The sequence below is a fragment of the Boleophthalmus pectinirostris genome, unplaced genomic scaffold, assembly GCF_026225935.1.
Source record: "Boleophthalmus pectinirostris isolate CB_2022bp ecotype Guang Dong unplaced genomic scaffold, ASM2622593v1 HiC_scaffold_16, whole genome shotgun sequence".
NCBI classification, from domain to species: Eukaryota; Metazoa; Chordata; class Actinopteri; order Gobiiformes; family Gobiidae; genus Boleophthalmus; species Boleophthalmus pectinirostris.
This window is the reverse complement of record NW_026571095.1, coordinates 19,615,976-19,638,286: the sequence shown is the minus strand read 5'-3', so window position 1 is coordinate 19,638,286 and position 22,311 is coordinate 19,615,976. Positions and strand designations below refer to the sequence as shown.

Sequence of the window (22,311 nt, the reverse complement as noted above, 5' to 3'; positions counted from 1 at the left end):
TATAGTCTTAATCCTACTTCCCACTCAAATCTAAAAGTTACGACCAGTCCATATTGCAACTAGGGCACCAGGAAGACTTAAACCCTCTTCAGATACACCCAGGTGAAACTTTTACGGTGCCCCGGGTCCCGGCGGCGGGTCTGTGTCTTCTGCTCTGGGTCTGATGAGTGCTGTATCTCCCTTGCACTCTTCAGTGTGGAGCTTTAGGCGAAAGTAACTAGCCGTCACTAGCTAGTCATAGGATTTACACCGCAGCCAGATGCACTCATTCCAGCTTAGTGTTTCTTTTCTTGCTTGGCAGAAGGGTCCCGCTGAAGAGAAGACATATTACTCACTAAAAACGTCCTCAGACACACTTTGACTTGAAGTTGAACTAACCATAACTTGTATATCACACAGCTCTATTGTTATCCATTCATTAGCCTATAGTAGTAAGATGGCGCCAGTGGAGAGTTGGGGCTGGGCGGGAGAGAGCTAGCAGCTGAATCACAATCAGTCAGGTGTGATAAATGTTTATGAAGACCAGTCACTTGATTTGAGTTCACCCCGACCTACGCCTCCAAGACGTACTTCAGGGCTGCAATGGGAAGTAATGGGCAGGAGCACCAGTAAAACTTCATTTAGACTGCTGGTTGGGGCTAACAAAATATTATCCTCTGCTGAAGATAGATAAAGGTGCACTATGTAACTTTTGGTTGGTTGCTTGTTTCATTGCTCTGCCTGGAATATTCCACAGTATGACATTAAACAGTTACTCTTACATTTATTCAAGTACATTACTCAAAAATACGTAGAAAAACAGGCATTCTGACTGTGAGCATTGTTGCCTCTGTACAGATCTAACCTGAAACTTCTCCTTGTTTGGTCTCCATGACGATAGAGAGGTGTAATACCATATTGTGAAACATTCCAGACCAAGCAAAGTTACACAATACACCTTTAAAGCCAATAGCCAATACGCAAAAAAACAAATATCTCCTCAATATATGAATATATCGGCCAACTTATAGAGTATATTGATCTATCTGTAATCAAAATACTTGTCAGAAAAATCACAGTTGATTTCTTCTCAAATGTATGCAGCTGTACATTTTTACTGAATTGCTTACATATCCTTTTTCTCCAAAGGGCTTTGCTAAGACGTAAAATAACAGATTTGAGTAATCCTTTATATTCACGTGTGCTGCAGTTTTCCAGCACAATGGCGTGTCTTTTCATTTGTCTTGGTTAAAGTGGAGAACATGTGGCTCACACGTGGGTGCAAATTAAAATTCACAGTGGCAGAGCATTATGGGTGTGAATGGCACGCTGACGATCACACCGCAATAGACTGCTTTGTGCTCATGTCTGTTTGAACCCAGTCAGCAAACATCCATCAGAGCCATGGAAAATGTCTGCACCTGTCCACTCACTGGGAAGGCGTCACACTTCATGCTATAATGTAGGAAGCGAGGAAGATACCAAGCTGAGATAATGGCTAAATTTCACATTCGACTTATAAACTGCTTATAGAGCAAGGATAATTTGATTCTCTCATTTCTTATGGTTGGGTATATTTCTGTTATAGTGAAAAATGGAAAGCGATTACAGATTATGGCTTCACATGCGACTAGTGAGGGGAGTAGTGGTGGAAGAATGTGAGGCGTGAATAGAAACTGTTCTTTTAATCTCTCTTCAATCTATTTTATTTTATTGTATTTTATAGGTGAAAATATTTATTATTTTTGTAGTCATAATTTTATTTATTTATTTATTTATTTTGTTTAGCCGATTCTTTGTACACTGCCCACACCAGCTTGTCAAAGCCTGATCTTGTCAGATCTCAGCAGCTAAGCAAGGCTGGGCCTGGGTAATACTTGAATGGGAGACCACTGGGAACACCAGGTGCCCCAGGGCAGCTGTGGCTACAATAGGAGTGAATGAGTGGAGAGAATGAACAATGAACTGTAAAGCGCATTGGGTGTCTTGAAAGGCGCCATGTAAACGCAATGATTAATAAATTAATTAACCAAGATGTTTTAAAATAAATTTTGAACTAAATAAAGGTTGAATGTGGTAAGTGAATGTTTGTAGATAAAGCAGGAGTCACCAAACTTTTTTCTCTGGGGGGCACATTGTCGCCCCTGACTGTGATGGAGGGCTGGGGTTGGGTAGGCCGATGAAAGAATACATGCTGTTGAGCAGTCAGTCTGCCTTTCATCCGCCAAATCCTATATTCTCTCGTTTGCCCTCGCAAGCTAGCGTACTCTTTGTGGCGGGTTCCGTAGTGGCGATGCAGATGATATTCTTTGAAAACTGCCACACTTTTACATATTAGACAAACTGAACAGTCCTTACACTGAACAAAAAAATAATCAGTCATCCACTGTTCTTTGAAAATTCGCCACTCTGTCAGATTTTCATACTTTAACACTCGCCATTTTGCTGTCTTTAACTGCACTACAGAACTTGCTTGTGTTGACTGTCACTGTTTGATCTCGAGTTTGTCAGGTGATGAAAATTTTTCATGAAATTTGGCAGACAATGTAAATACGTCATATAATTATTTAAATATAAATACTTCATATAAATATAATTTTTTAGTTGAAAAAATCAACAAAATACAAAATGCAGACGGAGTCGGCCTGCGGGCCTTAGTTTGATGATCCCCGAGATAAAGAATATGAATACGAATAATGTGTGTAATTTATGTAAATCATAATTATGTATTCTGTTTTTACATTTTGATTTAATAATGATGCTGTCTATGTTTATACCATATCTTTTGGGTTGTTTTGGAGTAGAAATAATGATTTTTAAATTTTTTTTAATTCATTTATTTAGTTATTTACTTTATGCTAGACCAGCCTCTATTGTTAATATTTGCAGCCTTAATTTTTGGATTAGTTTTTGGGTTAGTAAAAAGATTTTTTTGATTAACCTTAATTTGTTTGCTAATTTCCTTACTTATATGCACATTATTGAATTAGGGACTATTATTGTATTTTATATTGCACCATATTAAAGATTTGAGTTGAGACAAGTGAGTCATTCAGACCATTATGTGAAAATATCCATCACTTTTTTTTATTATTTGTTTCTTAATTGTGATGCTAAAAGGAAAATACTCAACTATTTTTTCGACCCTAAACCTAAACAACACACTGGCCAAATTGCGTCAGTGTTTGATTCCTGTCTCCAAATATTGCCTTGTGCTGATAACATTTGGACAAAGCTTGAGTAGTTGACATGCTGTCCCTGGCCCCTCAGAGACTGTGCGTGTGTGTGTGTGTATGTGTGTGTGTCTAGAGGACAGACTCGAGACCTGAAGGGCGGCGCTCTCCTGTTTACATAGGAATAATGATACGCTTATTACTCCTCTGCCTTCAGCCTCTCATTCAGCTCTGGCCCTGAGCTCTAATGCACTTGTTTTAATAGTCATTTATTACACAGAGGTTTGGGGGAAATTGGAAGTTTCTGCTCTAGAGTAATTTGGGTTATGGCCATGCCCTCTAGTGATCATGCAATGTGGCCGTCTCTATCACTGTCTGAGTAGAGCACAGTTTAGTTTTGGACAATACATAATAGTAATACAGCCAACTCAGTAGATTAGTTACACTTTATTGTATTTGTATTGATTCAATCCTCCATGGTTTTTATCTTTTTGCCATATAAGAAAATTCTGTACTACAAGGGCCCAGTGTTTGACTGAAAATATTGCTCCAAAGAATTCCCTTTCACAGTGGGTATGTTTACATACACATTAAAATCTGATTATTATCTGATTTACTCAGCATTAAGATAATTTAAATGACATGCAAATAGCAAAATCTGATGTGAGAAATCTGAGGGACCATGTTCAGAAACAAATCTCATTAGTTTGCATGTAATTTTTGTAGTCTTTTAACTCAAAACATCTGATAATATTAATTTGAGTGCACATATACGCAGTGTCTTGCCCAAGGACACAACAAGAATATAAACCGTTTGGTGCTGTGACATAACTGTCTCAAGTTGTGCTTTTAAGAAGGACACTCAGTTGAGCCAGTGTTACCATGTACTTTTAATTGTTACCGATTTTTAATTCCACCCTTTTTCAGCCTTTTAAAAACCTTTTCTTTTACACTTGACTTGCTGTGCTTTGACTGAGACCTTGTGCTCGGCTCTTGACATCTCTTCTGTCTGCCAGCATGATTCATATAACACCTACTTTGCAAGGAAAATTGTTAGGCTGGATTAGCTGTGTCAATGTCTCTATTATTACCTCATATATTCATTTCAAGCATTTAATAGACTTCAATGTAGTTGTCTATTTCACACATGCAAATATTGAAGATAAAATATGAAATAACACTGTGTAATCTCAAATGCATAAACATCATACTGTCTACATCTCCAAAGCACAAAATACTCCATTCAACCTTATGATCTCATAAAGTTGTAGTTTTCAAGTTAACAGCTCCTTTTACCTTTTGCTTAGAGACTGGCAATCCCAGGGCTGAAATGATCTCAATGATTCTAGTGAAGGTGTATGGAGTTTAAAAACACAGTGGAGCACATGCTAAGAGAAGAACTTTGAAGAGGAAACAACATTGTAATGTAGATCTGAAAATGGCGTAATGTTGTTCCTTTGGCACAAACTTTGAATCTTGAAGGACAAGAATAAATGTATGCATATGCCATCTTTCATTTTAAAATATTTAAAATTCTGTTGTTTTTATTGATCTGTTTTAGCAAGTAATATATTTAAATGATACCAAATAATATGAAATACCACTCTGCTGTTACAGAAATGGTTCTATACAATGACACTCAACTCAGCGCTTTGCCTTGTGACGTTGTTAGCAGAAAACTTGGGCCTGAGAGGTCCCAAAGGGCTGGTGGGAATCTGTTGCTGCGATATCCACCAGCTCTCTCCAATAAGATGAATGATTTTATTCCCCTCCTGACACTGGGCTGTGATGTTATTGCCAGAAACAGTACAAAACCTCCCCACTGGGTGCTAAAGGCTGACAGCTTTATATTGCTCCCAAATATGTGCCCTGAATGGTACAGAGCAGCCTGCTTTTCACTTCACTGTCTATTTATTACCATCTTAGCATCTGAACCAGCACTATGCCATCTACAATTTATCGTGAAACTACTCATTTCAAGTGTTTGTGATAAAATATGAAACTATTTGTAGATCATTATAAATCATAGAGCACATGTAGAATAGTAGATTGGCTACTTTCCACAGTGTTCTCCTCTTGTAAGGCCCATAGTTGATGTATTGACTTTTGATCACCCACAGGCGTAAGTAAAGGTAAGACTTCACTTTAGGCTCTATTCACGCTTACATCATAAACCAGGAAGACTTTTGGAAAGGTGTGATTACAACTTTGAAGACCCAGTTTTCTTCATCTAAATGTGAGTGTAGCGTTCCGTTATGTTCGGCTAATCAACAGTTACAGCCATACCTCAGTTTACATCATTTCCCCACTGACATACAACTGACAACAACTTTCATTTCTCTCCAGCGACTAGGTCAGGAATCAAAATACACTGGAACCCCGGAAGTTGTAGACTGCCCACCGGCCAATCAGAGAAGAGCTATGAAGCCAGCAATTACTTGGACACCACTGAGCGTTCCATTGCATTACATACTTCTCGACCAGATAGCAGCAATTGGTTAAATAAAAGAGTACCTGCCTACTGTCAAGCGAACGAATCCTAATGCTGTGATGTCAGACAGTTTCCACGAAGTGAAACCGGCTGATGAATCAGGCTACCCAAATTCATGATTATTCCAAGCAGCATGTAGCAGCCAGCAGTGCTGATCTTCATTTTACCGCTGATCACATTTACTTCAATGGGTTTTTATCACAGTCGGTTTTAATAGATCCAGGTTAGGTGAGCCCCTTGTTGATAACTACACTGGAAGTTGTAATCGCATGTTTCCAAATGTCTTCCTGGAAAAGAAGAACCTGAAATTTGTCTGTAATAGTCACCATTCTAGGACTAGAACTATACCTGCTGTTGCATTAAAAATTGAGCAGTTTGAATGAGGTTAAGACATTGGTGGCTACTCTCAGTCACCCTAAACTATGTAGAGAATGCAATTTAAGAAATATCATTATCAGAACAGGCTTGGTGATGGTCTATTAGAGCTTTAAAAACACAAAGGAGCTTCCTGAATCGCTATATAGGCCAATGAAGAGAGGAGCAAGTCTTCTGAGCAGAAACAATATATGATTACTAAGATTACAACTCAATAACTAGTTTTGATCCGTCTGTCCCTTTAAAACAAGTGAAGAGTGATGTCTAATTTCTGTACGCATTGCTTATCTTGGTTGAGGTCAAGTCTGTATTTAGCTTGGTTTGGTTTTACAAATGAAACTTCAATACTCTTAAGACAGATGTAGCCGAAAGCCTTTTAAACTAAATAGTGCAGTGAATCAGAGTGCAGCACTGGTACCTTATAATGCTACATAATCACATTACAGTGATTCACTTGGGTGCTTGTAGGTGACTGACTCCTCCCACAGCCTTCCTCACCGCTCCTCCTCCTCTGCTGCTCTGCCCCCTTTAGACGAGACAGTTTATTTTTTTTCTTTAGGAGTGGAGCTGTCCATGGTCCTGAACAGCACTCTCATTATAATCCAGCTATAGTGGCCAACCTGCCCCAAGGGAAAATAGGAGCACTGTGTTTTAAAAGTGACATGTTACAAGCTGGCACACCATTTGCATTAAGGTTAAAGGTTTGCTGTGTAACTTTTCTCATGTGCGGTCTGCTACTTGTTTGTCTCTATGGAGATTTTACAGCTTTACAATCTTCACTAGTATGGCGTTAAACTTGTCTATCCTTCATATATCCTGTATGGAAAAACAAACACCTCGCCAAAACGCTTAGTGTGAGTGGGCTTGCCTGTCCCTGGATCTGAGCTGCATATAGATAATTCAATTTAAACCCTACTGTGGAACATTTCAGCAAAGCAAGAACAATCTTCATGGAGGCAAGCAGATGGCAGAACCTCCACCGGAAAAGTTACATAGGTAAAGCTTATAGTCAGTGTCAGCTTTACAGAGCAAAAGAAAGTAGCCCACTGCAGCATCAGGTACACCAGTTAATGCCTAGATAAATTCTTGTTAGGCCCTCACACATGCACACGTACGCAGTAAAAGCATTAAGCCTTGTGCTTTGTAAACAGGTAATAATCTATATCAGGGTTATGGCCAGTGTCCAAGTGTGTACTGCTAATCACAGTAATGGTCTGACAAAGTGGGCGTGTTAGCTCAACCAGCGTGAAAAGTGCTAGAAGGGACCGCATTGTGATGTTATGCATGTACAATGTGCGTATTAACAATGCTGCTTTTAGCTATAAATATTTGAAGCTAGGTAAGTGCCAACAGATGAGCACAGGAATTAAAAAGAGGGATTTGCATAAGCGGGCCTGGCCTTTGTGTGATAAAGCAGTCCGCACTGAAGGCTGGAGTTAAAGACTAATATTGTCACGCAAACGGGATGAGAACATAAGGGACTATGCATTGTTTTAATTTTATTATGGGAAATCATATTATTAGAAAAATGCAATGAAGCAATTCTACAGTAAAGTAAGGCTACGTTCAGACTGCAGCCTGAAGTGACCCAAATCCGATTTTTTGGCCCCTATGTGACCTGTATCTGATCTTTTAATGACAGTCTGAATGACACAGATCCGAATTTTTCAAATGCGACCGAGGCTACTTCGATATGTGCTCCTAAAACCGATACATATCCGATCTTTTGACTTGCAACTTCAGTCTGAACGGCCAAAGCGCATTCATCTGAACTACATGTTATCAACAAGCCACAAACGTCACTATTCTGCGCTGAAGTAGGCGGAAAATTGTTAATGAACTCCGTGTCACTGAAGCGAAGCACATCACCACTCACCACTCTTGGCTATGTCTCCACATCCACACGTTCCTTTCAACGGCTTCGGTATGAGAGGAACTTTAAAAGCGCCAGGTGCTCAAAGCTCGCGTTCATGTTTGGACAACTTCCGTAAACACAGAGCACGCTCGCTGCAGTTGACGTCATCGTGTCCTCCAGTGCACATGCGGGACACTTTTGGGCTGTTTAATGTTCACACTGGAGATCACATACAAGTCGCTTTTAAATGGAAATGTGTGAACGACCTCACAAAAATTTTGGATTTCACAAAAAAATCGGAATTGAGCATTAAGCCCTGCAGTCTGACGAGAGCCTAAGAGTTGTCATTATGTAATCTCTAGCATATTAAAAATACAGTGAAATGTGCATGCTGAAAAAAGTCAGATCCTGTAACCCTGTACATGAACTACTATAAAGTCATATATTAGATAAGATTAGATATATTAGTCATATATTAGACAAAGCAATTAACAGTAGATTAGGATTTTACTTTTGTTTGGTCATAGGGGTGCAAAAAATGTCTCTTTTATTTTCATTACTTTAATATCTATTCAGAAGGAATTTGATCACATACGTGCTTTGTCTTTGTTTTGGTTGAGGTTCAAGTATCATAAGTGAATAAATCGTAAAGTAGCCCAGAAATCTAACTTTATATACTTGTTTTTGTTTATACCATTTACTCAATATTCTAATTTTGCACATCTCCAAAACAACAATTGCAATATTGTCAATGAAATCTATAATATTTGTGATGTTTCCTCTCACAATTGAAACACAAAAATTTTATACTGTGACATCCAATTTTCAGATATTAATACAAAGCAGCTCATTTTATGTTTGCAGAAGCTTTATGTTGATACTTTGCAGTGCACCTCATGCTCCGTGGGTGTTCTACATGTGTCTCTATGGCAGAATGTTCAAATATATGTTCAGTATTAATATGTTTTAATATAGTCTGAAAACAAAAAAACAAAAAAACAAAAACAACAACAACAGTCAATAATACAAAATTAATTTTAACAACACATTTTCAGAAGTTTATGATCAATATGAGTGTCCATGGTCCTGTTTAAAGTTTTCAGTTCTGGACAAAAATATGAGAGTGATTTACTGAAAAACTGGTGGCTTGTTTGTGACTGTAATTTTATGTGTGAGACTTGTTTTACAGCACATATCAGCTCACCTGTTGTAGTTCCTACTAAATCAGTTCTTTCTGGTCAGATTGAGTTCAAATAAAGCTCATTAAAGTCTAACTTGAATAACAGAGCTTCTAACAGAGTAGTGCTTTCATTTAGCGTCACACCCCCACGAAATGTTGACGACATCAGCTCCAAAGTATCAATTCTCTTATTTTAACATTTAATTTTGCTTAATATTAGCACATTAGCAAAGTATAATTGTACAAATAACTGCTAATTATAATAATGCTTTTAACAATTCTAAATATAGTACTTTAATACTAAGGGCAAAAAACAAATTACCTTTTTATAATCCATTTTGAAAGTTAGATCCACCCACTGAAATGATTTCCAGGGGTGGTGGTGAAGATGGGCAGATAAAAGGTTATGCTGTAAATGTTGGGCTTTATGGGACAATGTTATACGAGTCAGAATGGAACCACAGGGCCAAAGAGAGTAAAATCCACACGTATCTATAAAATCCCCGGTGTAATGGCTGCCGTCAGAATTTGACATTAAATATTGATTAATGCTCAAACAATGTATTTCTGAAAGGATAAGCAGAGTAAGGAACAGGAGATAGAAAACGACGTGTTCCGTGAGTGAAATGCAAACATATACAGACTGGTACATTCTGTTTGCTCAATCTGGCAATGTTTTTATTTTTTGTTTTTGACTGTACAGATAATATATTTTTTGTCTCCATGGAAATGTGATTGTTTTGCCAGCAGAGTTGCCTGTTTTGTTTGGAATGTACATTGCATTTATTTCATTGCAGGTGTTGTTATTATTACTCCAAAATCCCTTGAAAAACATGCATTCTTATTCTAAGAGGGGCTGTCTCTCCACCTCTCCACAGATCTGATGTGCAACATGGCCCGGTAGCATTAACTGCTTGAAGTTTAATGCCATACTCTGGAACATTCCAACCAAAGCAATAACCTCTCTACAGTAAAAGCAGGTGGCGTACTCCACACTGTAAATACATAGTGTACCTTTAAGGAGTTTATAATTGTTGTTCCAATATATTTTAAGAAAATTATGTGTATAAATGTTTTACATAAGTCTAATTTATTTTCCAATTCAGTCATGACTCAGATTGAATCAGGATCTAAACAGCGCAGGTGCAAAGGTGCGATCCCTGAGCTAGCATGGCTGTGTGAAAGTCCGTGTTCAGCAGGAAAATGTTGCTTGCAGCTACATCTCCGAGTAATCAGTGTAATGGTGTCCTGGGCCTGGGTAAGCCTGTGTTTATATATAGAATACACAAGGCTAAGTAGGTTTTGTCTTCTTTTGTCTCGTGCCTGTCCCCCTGTTGTCGTCCCAATTCCCTTGTCCATGCATTGAAGTTGTGGCTGTTTCTTTTGATCAAGCTAATCTCATCATTATTTATTTGCTGTGATTTCTGCCTACAGCCATGCGCCCAGTGTAGACTTTGATCAATTATGGACTATACACTAATGGGCTTTGTCCGTTCATTTCTTCGTTGGACTCCCAGCATGCACTTCTCTTCCACATTGTGCTTGCCTGGCATCTTCTGTTGTTGCTTGTAAAATATTACGTGTTGGAAACGAGCTTTAAATTATGTAATAGCTTGTAGAGCAGTGCAGTTGGCTTAATATATTTAGATAATAGACTTGCGTAGTGCTCAGAGTTGAGCTCGCAATTAGTGTAATTGTCTATCTCAGTGGCATGCATCTCAAGTCATCTATAAACTACAGAGAGATGCAGGGTGTAGGATCTTGCTAATGGGTGTATAGAGAAGACCGAACCGCTAATTAAGACTGGGGTCAAAAAATAATAGCTTTACCAATACTATGTTATATTTAATGATGACACATTTAGAAGTCTCCCACTTTCTGAACATTGTAAAAACAGCACTTGGTAACAAAATCAGACTGTTGGACGCTATCTGCATCTTAACAAGTGTTTTATCAATCACAACTCCCAGAAGAAAAAGCTTTTAATAAATATTTGGATCTGTATTGCCCTTTCAAGACGCTTACCATTGCATTATTCATTCAGCCCATACTTTTGGTGACAAGATAGTACTATTGAAGCCACAGCTGCCCTAGGGTGGAATGCCCCATCTCCCCTATTAACCCACCAAACACTTGCGCACACACCACATTCATACTAGATAATGTGAGTTTCTCAAAAAGATAAAATGAAAAAAAAAGTTATTAACACAATTTTAAAACACATTTAAGAGCACTTTATATTATTATTCAAAACCTTGAATAACCTGCTCTTCTAAATGCCACACAGTATTCTCAAGCCAATAGGAAAAAAAGGACTGACACTTGCTATTGTGTAGGTATTCAATTTAAAACATGTCAGAGGCTTGAATTACTGCTGCTGGGGTTATTCTGTGACCACCAAATAGAACAAACTTGTGTTAAGGATTGTGGAGGCGGTGTGGTCGTGTCGAGTGTGACTGTGGTAATATCAAATGGCTCCAGGGTCAGATCGAGGGCCCCAATTTTGTCCAAGGCCCCTGGGAGGTCAAGGCCGGTCCTGCTCAGTCAACACCTATTCACATCCGCAATCACAGTAGTTAAAGCGGAACTACTCTGTTTTTCTACTGCTGCTTTTGCCACAAAAAATTACAAAAACACATCTGTCACCCAGAGTTTAGATTTGGAGTTTTAATAATTGTATTCAATATATTTTTAGCCATTGTATTGTTACTTATTGCCTTATTGTTACTTATAAAGCATACGTTGCTTCATTATCTCTAATTAAGAGTTTGGCTTTTTTACAATATAAAGTACAGGCTTGTGCTTTGTGACTATTAAGTATGCTAGCATATTATAAATCTTTGTAATGGATCGTAGATGACATTTTTTTGTCTTTTTTTCCCTCCAAAAAACCCTAACCTTAAATGTATCCATAAAGTCATTTGAAAAAGCTGTATTTTACGTATTTAAATGTAAAGTGTGATGTGTCTTGAAATCAGGGGTGCAGTCATCTTAAGAAATTCCTGGTGGAGTAAATGCTCTGTGCGTCAATTATTCAACTAAAGTGAGTTTGTCAACTCGTAAGCATTTTTTAGTATGTCTATAATCTGACCAGCGTCTAAGTCAGACTATAATTACAAGATGCAATAAATAATAACTATTCACACAGAGAAGTACTATAATAAATAGTGTCTTTAAAAAGTTCATTAAAAATTTTGTTTGACTAAGGCACTATGAAACGATTCATCGAATAAAAGCTTGGATGGCTTTACTTGAAATTGTGTCGTTTCTGGTAAACCACTACACAAACTACTTCCTGTAATCTTTGTTTTTCTTTTGTGGAGTTATGAGCAGTCCTCCCATTCTGTACATCTACAAAACAGAGCGTAGCCCTGCACATGCATACGTAATGTTTTCCATTTCAGCTCCTCAGTGTTGTGCTATTATATCAGCTACAGAGAGGCAGCGTCTGGCATCTGAAGGTTTGACAAAGAAGTGAGTTTCATGGCTGGCTGCTTTCACAAAATCATCCTCTGCTCTTCATTTCCCCCAGCGTTTCTTCTCAGCTTTTGGATCAGATATTTGCAGCTTAGAAGGGGATTTGAGGTGAAAGAGCTGACATTGATGGGGAGGACTTTTGGAGCAAATTAGCAATTTTTTAGAAAGAGTCTTATACTAAATCACCCATAAAAGGAGCAAAACTTTGAGATGTTTGTAGAAGTCTGAAGCCTTAATGAACAAAAAGGCCCCTGGTGCATGACTTACGACAAATCATTACTCAAATTACTTGCCTGGGATCCAGACTTTTCTAAAACTTTGCAAAGATGTGAGTCTGGTCATCTCCCCAAGTTCAGATGGGCATGATTGACAGGTGGATTAACCAATGGGGACATACATGGTCCATCCATATCAAAACAAATATAGCTGCTTAGGAGGAAAGAAAGAAAAAAAAAAAAAACTCACAGGGTGCAGAATCTGTTGATCTGTGGTGAGAATTTTGATTTTGTTTAAAATAATGGGTGACCAATGAACTCCTTCATTTCACATGTTGTGTCACTGAAAAAAACAAATCTGGTTTTACTGGACATGTTTGAGCCTGACTTGAGATACGACTGAGGGAGTGATGTCCAGACAATCGGTCAAATACAAACACAAATGTAAAAAAAAATAGAGAGATATATGATTCTGGACATACCAGGCAATCGGATTATTGCAATAAAGCACTTATATTATTAAGTTTTCAGTTGCCTGAGCCAGTTCCTTTTGTGTCTTGCAGAGATCTCTGGTAACTCAGAGGATATCCCGCTGGTGCGCTGGAGGCAGCAGTGGTTGGAGAACGGCACTCTGCTCTTTCACATTCACCACCAGGACGGCAGTGTGAGCCTGCCTGAACCCACAGAAGACCCGGCCAATGACTCAGCCAAAGAGGAGATACGGATTCTACACATTTCTGTCATGGTAACTTTGGATTTACATAGTAGTAGCACTAAAGGAACAACCTTTATTAGTTTGACCTTTTTCTTGAAACAATAGATGTTCTCATAGATCCCACACTACCTTACTACAGATTGTTACATTTGATTACATTTAATTGCTTGCGTCATATGCCCTGAGAACTTTCTAGAATCCCTATAGTTTAAAAACTAAGCTGGAAAACAGGTCACAATTGCTTTTTAATTGCCATATTGTGACATAAATTGCTAGCTATTTGTTCACAATAGCTTCACAATAGCTTCAAAAGGTTCTGCTATTACTCAACACCAAAGACGTGATGGTTGTCACGCTGTCACTGACTATAAAAATAAGATTAATATGGCTCTTATTTTTTTTTTAGTTTTTTTTTTTAATTTCTTTTCAAAACAATAAATCTCTCATATAGTTAAATAGACCCTGCATTCCATCACAAATTATAAACTCATCAAATTGTAAAATGTGAAAACAGCCTATTGATACTCATATTCATTGCATATGAACATTGCCCTTGCTGTAGGTCATAACATTCCACCTAAAGCTGGTGCACAGCCTGCTGGCCGTCTGCCTCTGACTGCGCTGTCCCTGATACACTGAGCTCTCATATGGAGAGTGCATGGTGTGCACTTTAGCCTGCTGTTCTGCAACCCGCCTCAGGCCACAGACACGCCTGGCATCAACTGTGGCTGTAATACTATGTGAAAACATGGAGGCAGCACGGCCAAGGTCCAGCTATTTACTCCAATCTCCAACTTTAGCTTTTGACTTCTGCACTAAAGAATAACTTACAATATAGGTGTTTTATAGAAGCTATACTGGTACAAGTTATCCTTATTTGATAAAATTGATATTCGTTAAAGAGTATAAATCACTTACTGCCTTGGTTGATCCAAAAAAAACAAAAAAACACTGATTCCAGAACCCTACTTCTGTATGTTAAAGACACTGATCATTTTTTGTTGATCTTGTCCTTAGACTATGGGTGCAAAGGTTTGACTAAGACTACTTATACTCTCCTGTATGGGAAACACTGGTATTTGTTTTTTAGAGCACACATTAATAAAACTCCAGAGCTGGTTGCAGGATGTAGATTTTGCATGCCCGCACTGTATCAAACCTTATCTGCTATGTCTGCAGGAGTAGGAAATGAATCCTCAGATCTGGCTGCTTCCTTCTGTTGCCTGAGGAAATGTATATTTATTAGATCTTAGATATGCCACACCTTCCACCAATGCCCTTTCCCCATGCAGCCCAAAGACATTAGGATCTGTGCGTGATGGATGGTGTGTGTGTTCAGACATTGAGAGCACATTATGGCTGCATATACCAATGATTAGTCAGCTCTGGCAGACTCTTTTGTACCACGAGCTACATCTGCTGAGTGGAGGCACTGGCGCACTCTGAATGTCAACCACCTTTAGCCCATGAATAATGACAAATATGTGACCTTGCATACCCTTCACGCCATTTGCATGTAAAGAGGCGCCCAGTGATTTTAATATGGCCTGTATTTATAACTACAAATGAGCAAGCCAATGCACCAGCTCTGCCTCTTAACTGCATCGCTTTCATTTGGTCAAGTGGTTTTCAGGTGTCAGGTGACACAGGTGGTGTTTTCTTTGTTCTTGGTTTTTAATTCTGGTGAGCTGTTTTCTATTTTTAACCTTAATCTTAATAAGAAAACAAATAGTGCATACAAATTTGATTATTTATCACTTCTCTTGGTCTAATCTTTATTTAGACCTTGAGTACTTAATGAGTACTGCATGTTCTTGTGTCAGTTTTCTGTTAAGTTCCTGGTTTAGCTCTCACTTGGACTTCAGGATATAAGCAAAGCCCATTATTGCTATAAGACACTAATGGTGAAAATTGTGAAACTGAAAGAGCTACTTTATGTAGATGTTTTATTCTACATTTCACATCCTCTCTACCACAGCCCTGAGTCTTTGAGCCAAGTGTGGAAGCCCCTGCCTCCTTGTTTGTTCTCTGTTTTGTGGAGACGGATTAGGATGCAGATAGGAGCAGACCGTGACAACAGATGGAAGTGCTGTTGCCGCTGTGCTGCCCTGGGCCCACTGCAGCCTCCCACCCGGCTGGAGATCCCGACCCATAAATCTGAGTCCGAACACAACTGTGAAGGCCACTTTCCACTCTTTTGAACCCAGAGACCACCTGCACCAGTATCACACCAGCACACCAACGCTTGTATCCAGAGAGATAGAGGAAACTCAAAACACAGCACATGCTTCAGTTTATTGCACACTGCTAGCTGTCACAATGGTTTTATACCAGCATTAACAAGGCTCTTCTCTGTAAAAGATTGAAATATACAGCCTTTTCCTGTTGACGTGGCATCTTCTGTGTTTTCCTTTTGACTATTACAACATACCGCACTAAATCTTTGTGTGCACATTGTAACTTTACAAACTTGGCAAGCTGTATTCTTTGTTTACTTTCTATACAAGAGGTGACTTGCTTCTGATGCCAACAATTAATTAGAACAATCTATTTGACTTTCTTAACAAAGTCATTCATGTTTTACACATGTTTCTGCAGTCCAGATGAGCGTGCCAGTTACCTGCCTCAGTTGGCCGCCTGGCAGCTGCCCACCACAGAACTGTTTATAATGGATGGACTGAGACTTCTGCATTTTTCGGCTTGAAGTGCAGCCAATTGCATTGAGGGCTTAAGCCTTGGGGGGAGCCAGACTCACTCAAGTGCACTGGGTTCTGAGCCAGGGAAGCGGATTTCTTTCAACACTAGCCTGAATTCAATCTAACATTTGAAACAACTTCTGCACTTCCCCATGTAAAATGCACCATTGTGTACGTGCATATGTGGCAGTGTTGGGACCACGGTCAGCGGGTAGTGGCAGGTTCACCGTGTGGTGTTTAAAGACACTCTCTCTGCCTCAGATCCAACAAGGTGACCAGTGTGTCCTCTACTGGCCACTACAGTTCATCCATAATAGATGAGTCACCTTGTGTCCGCTGCACTAACACCAGGTGAGACACTGACACTTCAAACTGCTTCCCCCACCGAGGCCTGGAGCGCTGGAGCTACTAAACAACAGCCGGCAGTCACATTACAATACTATCTCCTCCATGGTGATAGGCAGTTTAGCTCCAGAGAATCAGCTTTTAATTTCCACATTTTAATCATCTGCTGTTTCGCCACTAGGCCTCAATGGATCAATTCAATCATCGTAGAGTACCGAGTCAATTATATTTTATTATAACTTTTACAATATGGGCCTATTGGTAGAATCTAATGTTGTCCCTAGCGCACACATTTGAGCTTAGTTGTTTGTTTCCTTAGAGGCTATAATGCAACTTTTTAATTTGAGCAGGTATTATAGTGAAACCCTCCACAAAATGGTAGGACATAAAGTGAACCGTGGTATTTTTTTGTGAGCCCATTGGAGTTGAGGACTTTCTGTACCAGGCTGTGTTCTATGTTGCGTCTTGGCAGCTTGGACACTTGTGGTTGATCTCAGCTGTTTGTTTTGTGTGATAATCTCTGACTGTGCTCATTCATGCCAAAAGGTGCGGAACAGTCTGGTCTGTCAGGGCGTATGGGACACTGCAAAGGAAGATGGACGTACCAGATACCAATTCTGTATCTTCAATTTATGATAACTTTGCTTTAGATTTTGATGTGGTTATTATTTGTTTCTTTTATTGACATGAGAATAGCACATTATTTATACTACAATTGCCAAAGCTTAATTTACTAAAACTACTTGTATTGTAGTTAAAGTACTAAGAATGAAAATCCACTTTTTTGCAGTACTAAAATGTGTATATAGCATTTTAATTGCATCATCTACTGTTCCTATAGTCCTGTTTTTTGGCTACTAGCTAGATTTGAAGCTTTCTGGTCAAAAACACCTAAATTTAAGTCTGTGCTGCCACCAGTGGCCTCTGCAATTTATAGTAGTTGGAGACATCACAAAAGACTGTCATGACTGGCTGCTTGGGTGGAGTGCGATATGTGGATACCTGACCAATCACCTTCCCAGTTTAGTAGCTGTATTTGAAATGTGGTTGAGGGTGTACTAAACCAGGACTAGACCAGGAATAAACTAGGATTAAAACAGGACTAAATTACATGATAGGGAAAAAACAAGACCAAACGAAGACAAATATTATGAACATGGCTTTAGTTGGAGATGGTAAACAAAGAAACGTAGGTGATGTTTTGCGGCAACATTGCATTAAACTTTTAGCAAAACAAGTTCCAAATTAATGCTATCTTTTAGTTTTAGATAGACGTAAGACTGACATTTCCCATAATAATGTTGCTCATGACACATTACTCTATAGTTTATGTTCCAATTTTTGTCCCATTAAATCTGTCTCTTCCTTCCTCCTTTTTTTTTACTACCTCACGCATGTTTATTACGGAGGTGATATGGCGACGCGGTAGAGCACGTTGCATATTGACATTCAGGTGGTGACCCTCCTAAAACCTGTCTTGATAGCATTGATCACATAAACCTTCAATCAATGCAGCTCAGAGCACTTGTAAAGGCGCGGGCTGGTCTCTCTCTGCCATGTTTTTGAAAGGCCTGCCGAGCGAGACCAAACAATGCAGGGCTTCCCTGTGGGCTCCAGGAGGGCACACGGCCACAACGTCTGGCCTCTTTGTAGTCCTCCTGAGTCTCTGAGGCAAAACAAAGAGGGGCTGCAGCCAGAATGGGGCCAAAACACAACAAAGTAATCGTGTTTGGAACCTGGCAAAAAAATTGACTGATGTAATGTTTTAATGACATAGCAGTTATATAGTATTTTCTTTCACTGGACACTGGGGAGGCCTAACAGACTAAACCTAGCCTATATAAGCACACCGGGATTTGATAGTCTTATTTGAATAACGTTTTAAAGACATTTTTGCACTACCTATCTTTATATAGGTAGTATTAAAAGTCCTATATGTTTATGGTTATGTTTATTTATTAAATATGTCCCACTGGCAGGTTGATGGCAAGACAAAACACAGGACATAGGCACAGTAACATTCAGTCCATCACACATGACAAAGACATAAAAATCTGTGAATATTAACTGTAAACATTTTTGCCTTACCTTTATCTAGATTGTTTTAAAGATCCTATATTACCCATAATTGATTTGTGAGCTTTAAGCCATGTTTGAATGTTGTTATCTCATCAAAAACATATCTCAAGTTGTGTTTCATTCACATGTATTTTTTCTGTAACCCTTTATTATTAGTCTGTTTGCATACATCTTCAAAGCTCAAAATGCTCTATTCCAACTTGTGATGTCATGAAGTGGTAGTTTGCAGCTACTTTTAAACTTTTGTTTCAGCAGATATGGGCAATTCCAGATCTGAAATCATCTAAATGATTTAAGTGAAGATGTATTGATTTTAACAACACAGTGGAACACTTCCTGTATTACCACATGACATCACAAGGTGGAATCATGTTTTATAATAATATACTTATTTAGTGTGTAATATTATTTGAAAGTAACACTGATCTTACTTGAGTTGTGTAAACTTTTTTGGCTAAACTACCTAACTCTGGACACTGTTAACAATACTCCATTATTGCCTCCAAGCTGTGTCTTTTTCTTTTGTTCTGGCTTTCCAAAAAGGCCACTCCTGCTGCCAGCTTCAGTAAACTAGGAACCACCGTGGAAAGAACATTTGACTTTTAGAATTAAAATAAGTGTATGGTGAACAAGACACGTCATAGATGGAGGTTAATTCTATTGGCCTCTGAAATGTATAGCACCATTTTGGTGTAAGATACAGTACCTTTTCTTCAGTATGTCTTGAGCAGCTCACTTTCCTGCCAATAAATGAATTAGTCACACCTGAACAAGTGTCAAAATGAGTTTTGGTTTTGTGCAGATGAGACTTGCAGACGCTGCAGTGAAACATTTGTGCCAGATTGTGCCAGGATTTGAAAATAGTCCAAATGAGATTGTGCTTCAAGAAAGTTTTGCCAATTTCAAACATGGAGACACAATAACGTCTTCAATAATACAGTAGAAAACATTCTAGTTTTGTACTTGCTCTTTTAAGGGCACTGTGCAACTTTTCTGGTGGAGGGTCTGCTGTCTGATTTTCTTCAGGTTATTACCTGAATGTCTTGAATGTCCCACAATATGGCATTAATTTTCACTATCTCCACAGAGACTAGCAGATTCTGAAAAGTTACTTTGAGCATTTTAAGCTTTCTAAATCATAGCTGTTTGATCAGTTTGAAAATATTTAGCATGTAAAGTCCAGCTCTGCACAAACTAAGCATTAATATTAAAGACTTTCTTTCTTGTGTCAGAGTTGGTTGTGCTTTAAGTTTGATTTTTGCGCTTTGCTCACTGCACCCCGGCCTTACTGGTACATTTTTAAGTCAGCAGAAATGGGTGAGCGTACCTCCTTTTGCTACAGGGATCATTATTTCTTTCCCTTTGGAGGTAACCTTCAGCTGCTGGGTGCACAGGGCGCAGCAGATGGGGGAGGGACCTCTGGGTGCAGTCTTTGTGTGCAGACAGTGCTCTGTTAACTGCTTTATTCATTACAGAAGGGACACTCCATCTCGTCCTGTCAGGAGTTTAACCCCACCAGGACCTTAACGGCAGAACGGCCAATAGCGCGGTCACCTGACTCGTGTGCATGTGCCAATGTTAATACTTCACATGTCAGACTGCTGCTCAGTGTGGGACAGAGGAGAGCTCCATGAGCCTCAGCCATGACTTTAGACTGGTCACACACATAAAGACACCATTGTACACTCTGTACAAGCAGATTAGAGCAGATTAGAGCACACATTTACACTTAAATGTATGTCTTTTAAGTCCGTTTTGCATCACAATTACAATGTGTATTTTAGGGCTGCACAATATAAACAGTCCAGTTGAAATCACAATTTGAGTTGGAGCACGTCACAAAAGTTATTTGGATATTAGATTAGATTTGTATATTACTGTATAATAAACACCAGTAGTGTGGTCTTCAATACATGGTTGTATTCATTACAATCACTGAACAGACATTTCTATTCAAGCACATTCTTTTACACAATTGTGTTCTCATGTCGCATTAGGCCTTGGGTTAAATGATTATAAATTGAATGCAATCATTGAAACCATTTCTGCCATTAATTCTCATTTTGTGCTTTGTGGAATAGGGTCATGACATTCACATTTGTACAATGTCAGAGTTACCACGAGATCATAAAGACTTAGCAGCACAATTACATTATGTCATGCACTATATAGTTACAATTGAACGGTTTCACAGGAAAAAAAAAAAATGTTCTCTATACAGTACGAATGTTAGAAAGCAAGAGCCTGAGTTTTGAAAAGGTCAATCTGAAAAAGTGATGTCTTCATTAATTAATTGATTCATTAAGATTGATTCCCTCATTCAAAAGATATATTTTCTACCTGGACTTTAGTATTAACTTAACATGTGACTGGTCAAAAATGGTTCATGCTTTAAATTGCATTGTGTAACTTGTCTGGTGCAGGGTCTGTCACCTGCACCAGACAATTTAAACAGCGTTAAGTTGCACAGTGCACCTTTAACTTCTGTATCTGGGTGTACTAATCACTCAATCATTTGTTTTCCAGACATGTCTATCCTGGCATTGTGTAGTTGTGTAGTAGCCCAAATCACTAACATCCCACTCTCATTTAACTCAATATATTTCATACTTTATACTATTATACATTTTTATATTTCCAGCCAAACCTCTTTTTCCTGGTTTTAGTGTAATCTTCATCTCTGGCCTTTCCTGTGTTATAAAACCCTGATAGTGTAAGTGACAGATTGATTGCTGCACTCTGAAACATGCCCTCTGTGATATCTTGATAATATCCATGCCTTCCTCTTTCATTCAGGACTTGAGCCCATGAGTTCTGTCTCCCAGGCTCGAGCGGTGCCATTAGACCATCATGACCGCCCGTTAGTAAGTGGATTACAGAGCAGCAGCACTGGCACGCTCCTCTGTGTGGTTTGGTTTTATTGGCTTTATGATATGACACAGTCCACTTAAGCTGCACTTTGATTGGCCTAATAGCGGACATTAAACAGCTTTTTCCATAGCGTCTGTGTTAGCCGTCTGAACGCACGGCCACTAATGCACAGTGATGGCTTTAGATTACATTTGTCATCGGCTCAGATTTGATTGAGAGACATTTGAAGTGTCTGACATTTCAAGTTCAGAACGGAAGGAAAGAATATGGCGGTTTTGTGTTTAGCTATTCATTCATTATCTTTTATTGATTTTTTGCATGATATATAGCTACAGAGAGATATTGCAATAAACAATAATATTGAAACTACTTAATGCCACTGATACAAAGTAGAATAATCGTGGTAAAATAAATAAACAGTATCATTAAAAGACATGAACTGCAACAAATAAATAGCAGAATGAAGCAATAATTAACCATAGAGGTGACTTATTCTTACATCTACAGCTCTTATCTTACCTTATTACATAAAAATGGTGAAAATGATGAATGATGAATACACATGATAAATATTGAACCCCAGAATATATTTGTCCAGCTTTCACTGAATGGTAAGTAATGATCGTGACTGACCTAATGGGACGTAGGGAAAATATATATTATTTTTTACATTTGATTCATAAAAAATTATAATTATTTGTTTTCTGGCTGATTCAGTAATCACAAGTCAGTATGTAGCCACGTAGTAACTAGGGATGCAACAATAACCGAAATATCGTGATATCGTATCATCAAAAGTCTCACAATATATCATATAAGTTCCTTTGCTTAAATGCATGGTTTTATAGTAGCAACAGCTT

At 38.6% G+C, this 22,311-nt stretch overlaps 1 protein-coding gene across 1 annotated transcript in view; it reads left to right on the top strand.

The window, feature by feature from the left end:
* The window catches only part of astn1 (astrotactin 1), a 362,355-nt gene that overhangs the window by 44,150 nt on the left and 295,894 nt on the right, over positions 1-22,311 (top strand). The window contains exon 2 of the mRNA XM_020936068.2: positions 13,309-13,490. Within this exon, the coding sequence (XP_020791727.2) occupies positions 13,309-13,490 (182 nt within the window). The remainder of the gene's footprint in view (positions 1-13,308; positions 13,491-22,311) is intronic.